This window comes from Daphnia magna, unplaced genomic scaffold (genome assembly GCF_020631705.1).
Source record: "Daphnia magna isolate NIES unplaced genomic scaffold, ASM2063170v1.1 Dm_contigs302, whole genome shotgun sequence".
NCBI classification, from domain to species: domain Eukaryota; kingdom Metazoa; phylum Arthropoda; class Branchiopoda; order Diplostraca; family Daphniidae; genus Daphnia; species Daphnia magna.
The window spans coordinates 1-10,592 of record NW_025533234.1 but is presented as its reverse complement, the minus strand read 5'-3'; the positions used below and the strand labels follow the sequence as shown (position 1 = coordinate 10,592).

Genomic DNA, 10,592 nt, shown 5'->3' with positions numbered 1-10,592 from the left:
ACTGTTATACCATGAGTTCTTACTTCTATATGTATACTGCATGGAATATACTTGTATTCAATGTGAATACACTGTTATACCATGAACTTTTACTTCTATATGTAAACAGCATCAAATCTACTTGTATTCAATGTGAATACTCTGTTATATTGTCACGTATGGATGACGTTTATGGTGGAGGCTGTGAATTGTAGCGAATTCATGTAAACGTTTTTGTCCGTTTGCCCTTGTATTCCGAGAAAAAGACGTGTTCCAACGTCGGGACGGAGACAAGGGAGCGGACTTCTTTTTGTTCTTTTTGCTAGAGTAGTAGTAGTTTTGGAGTGGAGTGTCTGATCTAGTCTAGTAAGTGTAGTGTGCGAATGAAGTGTTATTATCGTGTGCGGAAGTGTAGAGTGCGATCCATGTGTTTTGGTGTAGTAGTGGTGGTGGGCGCTATCAGTATAGTTTTTAGTTCGTAGCTACTGATAGCGAACGGTGAACCTGCCGCCCGGCTGTAGTGTCGTTTCAGCCAGCGACCCGGTGAACAATTCGTATTGGTAGTTCAATCTACGCGAGTGTTACAGACCCCTCGTGCGATTGTAATTGTGCGCGTTACAATTGGTGGAGATGCAGGGTATAGGCCTCTAGCGCGCACATTATAATCGACCCAAAGGATCCTTGCCCCAGACAATTTCTCAGCAAAGTATGGCCAGATAGGGACAGGGACCCATTCGTAAATTCCGTATAAACGTCGTTTCTGCGAACATGCAGCGATCACTTCGAAATAGGCGGGATCGTCCGCGGGCGGACCAACGCGATGTCGACCCAGTACGTGAACCCTTCATCCCGGCATTGGCACCGGCCCCGCCGGCCAATGCCCCAATTCCGGCGGAACCAGTACCCAATCCACCCGTTGTTCCACCGTGTCCGCCCGTTTTAGCACCCATACTCCCCGCTCTACCGCCCGTTTTCGGTCCCCCTCCAGCAAGACAGAAAGACCCCCCTTTGTTCCGGGGAACGCGGGAAGAGGATGTAGTCAGTTGGATGTTCCGTTTCGTTCAAGTGGCCGACTACAACCAGTGGACTGCTGAGCAGCGGCTACGGATTATAGGCATGAGCTTTGAGGGAGTGGCCCAAAAATGGTATTATGGGTTGATGCTTAGGGAAAGGCCCCCCGACACCTTCGAAGCGCTGCAAACTGAACTCTTCCGTGCGTTTAAACCAGTAAACTACGAGGACCATTTGGAAATTAGGCTTCGCTCGAGGCAACAAGGGGTAGCTGAACCGTTCACAGATTACTTCCACGACGTTCTATACATGTGTTCCAGGATTGAACCCAACATGAGCGACCGAGTTAGAATTCAACACCTATACCGTGGGCTCCCACCAGCTACCGTTAGGGGAATCTATCGGTTCATCACCCCGACAAGCACCACCGAAGAGTTTTTTCGAGAGGTACAGGTATTTTTACAAGGGGAAGACATGGCTTCGCGACGGGAATCACTCTCTCTCCCCCAGACACCCGTATTCCAATTGCGAGAGGGAAGGCACCCCCAAACAGACAGTTCTCCCACCCAAGGACCAACTTCCCATTCTAGTGGTTTTGTGACAAAGAGTGATCTGGAAGCCTTCGGTCAAAACTTGCTGAGTAAAATTCTACAAGAACGATCTGATGCCAGGCCGGAACGACGACGCTTGGAACCAAACGCAGAGAAATGGGCCAGGGGAAGTCGAACTGAAGGGGAAATGCGAAATAAACGGACCCGCGACGGCCGACCGATTTGCAATAGATGTAATCGGCCAGGCCACATCGAACGCAATTGTTACTCTAAAGTGCGAGGGCGGGATGCGAGCGATAACACAAGTGCACCTTCCGAAGGTGCTCCAAAACCCGATCCAGGCGTCGGAAGCGACCAACAAAAAAACTAGGAGCGGTGGAGAAAGGGGGAGGGACCACCGCCATTACTCTTAATATACCCCCCGCCAATCGGTCGAATCTCGTGTTTACTAAGGTGACGTGTCGAAATCGAACTCTTGAAGCAATTATAGATACGGGTGCCGAGATCTCAGTTATTTCCCCCAAAGCATGCGAACTTTTGAACATAAACTCTTTGCAAAGCTGGGAAGGGCCCCTTTTAATTATGGCAAATGGTACACGCGCACAACCAAACGGAACAGTTACTCTGGAAATGGTGATTGGTTCTACTCCAGTTACTGCAATTGCGGCAGTTCTACCAATTAATGGGTTTGACCTGCTTTTGGGAAACAATGCTTTACGTCAATTACGCACTGTACAAATTGAGTATGATCCGGAAGGTGCGGCGGTATTTTCCAACAACCCCGAGTCGGAACCGAAGGCAGTTGGCGCGTCAACACCTACCATCGTCAGCCGAGAATCGCGAACCATCCCTGCGCTATCGATGGTCACAGTGGCTGTCGAAGTCCAAGGGAATGAAATAGACTTTTTAAATTTGCAATTGATAATTGAACCCTGCAACAAAATTCTCGTGACTAAGGGTTTTTCGGTCGGACACCTCTTATTACCTTTTGGAGAAAATCCATGCATCGCGAACATCAAACTTGTAAATTTTTCAAGAACTGATCAATGGCTAAACAGAGGTACTGTTTTGGGAAAGTTTGGTACAGTCGAGGTAATGGGGAGGGAACTTGACGAAGCCGATCGCCCCAACGAACCGATGGTGGGTTTACTTTCCATAGCTGACCCTACGACACCCTTCGCCGACGTTATTAACAAACAATTGCCGCCGGCTGATCAATGCGCAGTTCTACACCTACTGAATCGTTTTTCCGATTGTTTTGCCTCCTCTAACAGCGATCTCGGACGGTCCAACATAGTGCAGCACCGCATAGACACTACGAATAGAACACCCATTCACCAACCCCCATATAAGAGCGCATGGAAGCAGCGAGAGGTGATAGAGTCCCAAGTTCAAGACATGATTAGGGATCAAGTGATTGAGCCATCGAGTGGTCCCTGGGCTTCCCCAGTTGTGCTTGTTAAAAAAAAGGATGGCTCATGGCGCTTTTGCGTCGATTATCGGAAGTTAAATGCCGTCACCACCAGGGATGTGTACCCCCTACCCCGAATCGAAGACGCCCTCAGTCGCTTGGAAGGGACCCGCTATTTTTAAATAATGGACATGCAGGCGGGGTACTGGCAGGTGGGGCTAGATGAGAAAGATAAAGAGAAAACGGCGTTTGTTACCGCAGACGGGCTTTTTCAGTTCCGCGTCATGCCGTTCGGGTTGTCGATTGCGCCCGCAACATTTCAACGAATGATGGACGTACTCCTAGCCGGGCTAAAATGGAACACCTGCCTCGTTTACTTGGATGATGTCGTTATTTTCTCCCAAACCATCCCAGAACACCTATCGCGTCTTGAGACCGTTTTGTTGCGATTCCGGGAAGCGGGCCTAAAATTAAAATTATCAAAGTGCTCATTTTTGGCTACTCGCTTGAAAGTGTTGGGGTACATTGTAAGTGGGACAGGCCTATCACCCGATCCAGCGAAGATTGAGGCTGTTCAGAATTTCCCGGTACCCTCCACTCGATTGAAAGATGTCCAAAGCTTTATAGGGCTTTGTTCCTACTATCGGAAGTTCATCCGCAACTTTGCTGTGTTAGCGCGACCCTTGACCAACCTGACTCGGAAGAACACACCTTTTCATTGGACAGATGAACACCAGTCTAGCTTCGAAGCGCTCAAGAAAGCTCTACTTAGTCCACCCATTTTAGGACACCCTAACTATAATCTACCCATGGAAATCCATTGTGATGCGTGCGGTTTTGGTTTAGGTGCCGTGCTGGTCCAACGTCAAGAAGGGGCCGAACGAGTCATTTCGTATGCCAGTAGGCTCATGAGTTCAAATCATACCTATGGGGAATGAAGGTGCGAGTACTCACTGACCACCATGCCTTATGCTGGCTAATGAAGAAAAAGAACTTGGCCGGCAGGTTGGCACGATGGAGTTTACAATTACAGGATTTAGATCTTGAAATTGTACACCGCAGTGGGCGCCTTCATTCAGACGCAGATGCCTTATCCCGTAACCCCGTCGCACCCCCTGAAGATACCCCAGAGATTCCCCTACTATCCCTCCAAACTGTCGATAAAGAAAGTATCAAGGCCGAACAGGAAATGTCAGGTTGGTGGAGACCAATAATACTTGGGCTACGAGAAAAGGACCCCACAAATCTTACTCGTAAGCTAATTCGGAACTATGAAATACGGGAGGGACTCTTGTATCATCGTGTTATAAAAAATGGGAGGGCATACTATCGACTCTGTCTAACCCCATCTCTCGTTGAGCCGGTGCTGCTGGCTTGCCATGATGACGTAACCGCTGGCCATCTTGGGGTCACACGAACTTTAGATAAGATTCAAATGCGATATTTTTGGCCCAAAATGTCACGTCAAATTATTCATTATGTACAAACTTGCACAGATTGCCAAACAAAAAAAAGACCTGTCGGAAAAGCGAATGGGATGTTACGTCCGATTTCTACCCAGCAACCGTTCCAAAGGGTGGGGATAGACCTGATCGGCCCCTTCCCCCTCTCCCGTTTGAGAAATAAGTATGTCATCATAGCGATAGATTACCTGACAAAATGGGTAATTGCCCAACCTGTACAAAGCGCAAAGACTAAAGATGTAGTGGATTTTTTCGTACGTCGTGTGGTATTACAGCACGGGGCCCCATCTATCCTTATCTCGGACAGGGGTAAATGCTTAACATCTGAGTTCGCGAATCAGCTGTTTCAGACCCTCCAAACAAACCACCTAGTTACGGCAGCCTACCACCCCCAATGCAACGGCCTCGTAGAACGATTCAATCACACCTTCGCCGAGATGCTATCGATGTATGTTAGTTCGTGTCATGACGATTGGGACGAATTTATCGATTTTGTGGTATTCGCCTATAACACCAGCCGCCAAGAGTCCACAAGTGTCAGTCCTTTTTATTTATTTCTCTACGGGCGTGAAGCCGTCCTACCCATAGACGTAGCTTTAGGGAACAACCCCAACCCGATCGCAAGCGGGGATGACCCCAGTGAGCGAATCCGGAATCTGGCCGGTCATCTCGAAACCATTCGACGAATTGTCAGAAAGCGCCTCGACGCAGTGCGAAATCGTCAAAAGGAACGTTACGATCACCATCGGAGAAATGTGTCGTTCGCGGTGGGAAGCCTAGTCTGGATTTATCGTCCCTATCGAAAGAAAGGGCGGTCAGAAAAACTCCTGCACCGGTACCACGGACCCTTTAAGATAGTGCGAAAGGTATCCGATTTAAACTACATCGTTGCTCCGATTAGTGGACGAAGAAAACTTCAAGAAAGAGTACACGTGGCAAATCTAAAACCCTGTTTACAAAGGCGTTTAACGCCTCTGTCGACCCCTGCTATAACAGCATCAAGTACGATCAAAGAAAAAACATCAGTGCTTCGAGAAATCGCAACGGTGGTGGCCAGCGAGTATCCCCAACCGCATGTAGGAACATCTAGTGTTCCACATAAACCAATTGCAAAATCGGTGAACGAGGAGCTTCGGTCGAGTGAAGATACAGCTGAACCACAAGTGACGAAGCGCATAACACGTTCCCAAAGTCGAGCTCAGCACGACAAACAAAAAGACAAAGTGTGCACATAAAAAAAAAAAAAAAAAAACTGAAACCAGAGGTACTGTCGTGCAGGATTGCAGAGCAATCTGGTTTAATGGCAGAGCCACTGGAACCAACGAGCAAGTAGTGAGAAGTAAGAGGCCGGCCGGCAAGAAAGAAAGGCGTGACAGAGCTCAGCCTGAACCCATGGTTGCGCTCAGCGCGTTACTCAAAATCCCGAGAACTAAGTTCAGCTTACGAATAACTATGTCCAATGTTGCGTTAAAAAAATAAAAAAACAAAAAAAAAAAAACAAAAAAAAATAAACAAAACAAAAAAAACAAAAAAAAAAAAAAAAAATTCTTGCATACCGTTTACATTGTTTTAACCAAGTCAATGATCGAGGTCGATCATTTTTCCCCGGTGGAGGTAATTGTCACGTATGGATGACGTTTATGGTGGAGGCTGTGAATTGTAGCGAATTCATGTAAACGTTTTTGTCCGTTTGCCCTTGTATTCCGAGAAAAAGAAGTGTTCCAACGTCGGGACGGAGACAAGCGAGCGGACTTCTTTTTGTTCTTTTTGCTAGAGTAGTAGTAGTTTTGGAGTGGAGTGTCTGATCTAGTCTAGTAAGTGTAGTGTGCGAATGAAGTGTTATTATCGTGTGCGGAAGTGTAGAGTGCGATCCATGTGTTTTGGTGTAGTAGTGGTGGTGGGCGCTATCAGTATAGTTTTTAGTTCGTAGCTACTGATAGCGAACGGTGAACCTGCCGCCCGGCTGTAGTGTCGTTTCAGCCAGCGACCCGGTGAACAATTCGTATTGGTAGTTCAATCTACGTGAGTGTTACAGACCCCTCGTGCGATTGTAATTGTGCGCGTTACAATATCAAGAGTTTTTACTTCTATATGTATAATGCATCAAATATACTTGTATTCAATGGTAATACACTGTTATACCATGAGTTTTTACTTCTCTATGTAAATATCATCAAATATACTTGTATTCAATGTGAAAACACTGTTATACTATGAGTTTTTACTTCTATATGTAAACTGCATGGAATATACTTGTATTCAATGTGAATACACTGTTATACCATGAGTTTTTACTTCTATATGTAAACTGCATGGGATATACTTGTATTCAATGTGAATACACTGTTATACCATGAGCTTTTTCTTCTATATGTAAACAGCATCAAATATACTTGTATTCAATGTGAATACACTGTTATATCAAGAGTTTTTACTTCTATATGTATACTGCATGCAATATACTTGTATTCAATGTGAATACACTGTTACACCATGAGTTTTTACTTCTATATGTAAACTGCATGGAATATACTTGTATTCAATTTGAATACACTGTTATACGATGAATTTTTACTTCTATATGTAAACTGCATGGAATATACTTGTATTCAATGTGAATACACTGTTATACCATGAGTTTTTACTTCTATATGTATACTGCATCAAATATACTTGTATTTTATGTGAATACACTGTTATACCATGAGTTTTTACTTCTATATGTAAACAGCATCAAATATACTTGTATTCAATGTGAATACACTGTTATATCAAGAGTTTTTACTTCTATATGTATACTGCATGCAATATACTTGTATTCAATGTAAATACACTGTTATACCATGAGTTTTTACTTCTATATGTAAACTGCATGGAATATACTTCTATTCAATGTAAATACACTGTTATACCATGAGTTTTTACTTCTATATGTATACTGCATCAAATATACTTGTATTTAATGTGAATGCACTGTTATACCATGCGTTTTTACTTCTATATGTAAACAGCATCAAATATACTTGTATTCAATGTGAATACACTGTTATTCAATGAGTTTTTCCTTCTATATGTAAACAGCATCAAATATACTTGTATTCAATGTGAATACACTGTTATATCACGAGTTTTTACTTCTATATGTAAACTGCAAGGAATATACTTGTATTCAATGTGAATTCACTGTTATACCATGAGTTTTTACTTCTATATGTATACTGCATCAAATATACTTGTATTCAATGTGAATACGCTGTTATACCATGAGTTTTTACTTCTATATGTAAACAGCATCAAATATACTTGTATTCAATGTGAATACACTGTTATACCATGAGTTTCTACTTCTATATGTAAACAGGATCAAATATACTTGTATTCAATGTGAATACACTGTTATACCACGAGTTTTTACTTCTATATGTAAACTGCATGGAATATACTTGTATTCAATGTGAATACACTGTTATACCATGAGTTTTTAATTCTATATGTAAACTGCATGGAATATACTTGTATTCAATGTGAATAAACTGTTATACCATGAGTTCTTACTTCTATATGTATACTGCATGGAATATACTTGTATTCAATGTGAATACAAAGTTATACCATGAACTTTTACTTCTATATGTATTCTGCATCAAATATACTTGTATTCAATGTGAATACACTGTTATACCATGAGTGTTTACTTCTATATGTAAACAGCATTAAATATACTTCTATTCAATGTGAAAAAATGTTATAACATGAGTTTTTAGTTCTATATGTAAACAGGATCAAATATACTTTTATTCAATGTGAATACACTGTCATACCATGAGATTTTACTTCTATATGTATTCTGCATCAAATATACTTGTATTCAATGTGAATACCCTGTTATTCCATGAGTTTTTACTTCTATATGTAAACAGCATCAAATATAGTTGTATTCAATGTGACTACACTTTTATACCATGAGTTTTTACTTCTATATGTATTCTGCATCAAATATACTTGTATTCAATGTGAATACACTGTTATACCATTAGTTTTTACTTCTATATGTAAACTGCATGGAATATACTTGTATTCAATTTGAATACACTGTTATACCATGAATTTTTACTTCCATATGTAAACTTCATGGAATATACTTGTATTCAATGTGAATACACTGTTATACCATGAGTTTTTACTTCTATATGTATAGTTGTATACTGCATCAAATATACTTGTATTCAATGTGAATACACTGTTATACCATGAGCTTTTACTTCTATATGTAAACTGCATGGAATATACTTGTATTCAATGTGAATTCACTGTTATACCATGAGTTTTTACTTCTATATGTAAACAGCATTAAATATACTTGTATTCAATGTGAATACACTGTTATCCCATGAGTTTTTACTTCTATATGTAAACTGCATGCAATATACTTGTATTCAATGTGAATACACTGTTATACCATGAGTTTTTACTTCTATATGTAAACTGCATTAAATATACTTGTATTCAATGTGAATACACTGTTATACCATGAGCTTTTACTTCTATATGTAAACAGCATCAAATATACTTGTATTCAATGTGAATACACTGTTATATCAAGAGTTTTTACTTCTATATGTATACTGCATGCAATATACTTGTATTCAATGTAAATACACTGTTATACCATGAATTTTTACTTCTATATGTAAACTGCATGGAATATACTTGTATTCAATGTAAATACACTGTTATACCATGAGTTTTTACTTCTATATTGATACTGCATCAAATATACTTGTATTTAATGTGAATACACTGTTATACCATGAGTTTTTACTTCTATATGTAAACAGCATCAAATATACTTGTATTCAATGTGAATACACTGTTATACAATGAGTTTTTCCTTCTATATGTAAACAGCATCAAATATACTTGTATTCAATGTGAATACACTGTTATACCACGAGTTTTTACTTCTATATGTAAACTGCAAGGAATATACTTGTATTCAATGTGAATTCACTGTTATACCATGAGTTTTTACTTCTATATGTATACTGCATCAAATATACTTGTATTCAATGTGAATACGCTGTTATACCATGAGTTTTTACTTCTATATGTAAACAGCATCAAATATACTTGTATTCAATGTGAATACACTGTTATCCCATGAGTTTTTACTTCTATATGTAAACTGCATGCAATATACTTGTATTCAATGTGAATACACTGTTATACCATGAGTTTTTACTTCTATATGTAAACTGCATGGAATATACTTGTATTCAATGTGAATACACTGTTATACCATGAGCTTTTACTTCTATATGTAAACAGCATCAAATATACTTGTATTCAATGTGAATACACTGTTATATCAAGAGTTTTTACTTCTATATGTATACTGCATGCAATATACTTGTATTCAATGTAAATACACTGTTATACCATGAATTTTTACATCTATATGTAAACTGCATGGAATATACTTGTATTCAATGTAAATACACTGTTATACCATGAGTTTTTACTTCTATATGTATACTGCATCAAATATACTTGTATTTAATGTGAATACACTGTTATACCATGAGTTTTTACTTCTATATGTAAACAGAATCAAATATACTTGTATTCAATGTGAATACACTGTTATACAATGAGTTTTTCCTTCTATATGTAAACAGCATCAAATATACTTGTATTCAATGTGAATACACTGTTATACCATGAGTTTTTACTTCTATATGTAAACTGCATGGAATATACTTGTATTCAATGTGAATACACTGTTATACCATGAGTTTTTACTTCTATATGTAAACTGCATGGAATATACTTGTATTCAATGTGAATTCACTGTTATACCATGAGCTTTTACTTCTATATGTAAACAGCATCAAATATACTTGTATTCAATGTGAATACACTGTTATATCAAGAGTTTTTACTTCTATATGTATACTGCATGCAATATACTTGTATTCAATGTAAATACACTGTTATACCATGAATTTTTACTTCTATATGTAAACTGCATGGAATATACTTGTATTCAATGTAAATACACTGTTATACCATGAGTTTTTACTTCTATATTGATACTGCATCAAATATACTTGTATTTAATGTGAATACACTGTTATACCATGAGTTTTTACTTCTATATGTAAACAGCATCAAATA

At 39.7% G+C, this 10,592-nt stretch overlaps 1 protein-coding gene across 1 annotated transcript; it reads left to right on the top strand.

The window, feature by feature from the left end:
* The first annotated feature begins 684 nt into the window (after positions 1 to 684).
* Positions 685 to 6,173, top strand: LOC116935081. Its single transcript, XM_045167807.1, has 2 exons — positions 685 to 1,698; positions 5,669 to 6,173. Exons 1-2 carry the CDS (start codon positions 748 to 750, stop codon positions 5,669 to 5,671), a joined length of 954 nt encoding a protein of 317 aa, XP_045023742.1. The 5' UTR covers positions 685 to 747; the 3' UTR covers positions 5,672 to 6,173.
* The last annotated feature ends 4,419 nt before the right edge of the window (positions 6,174 to 10,592 follow it).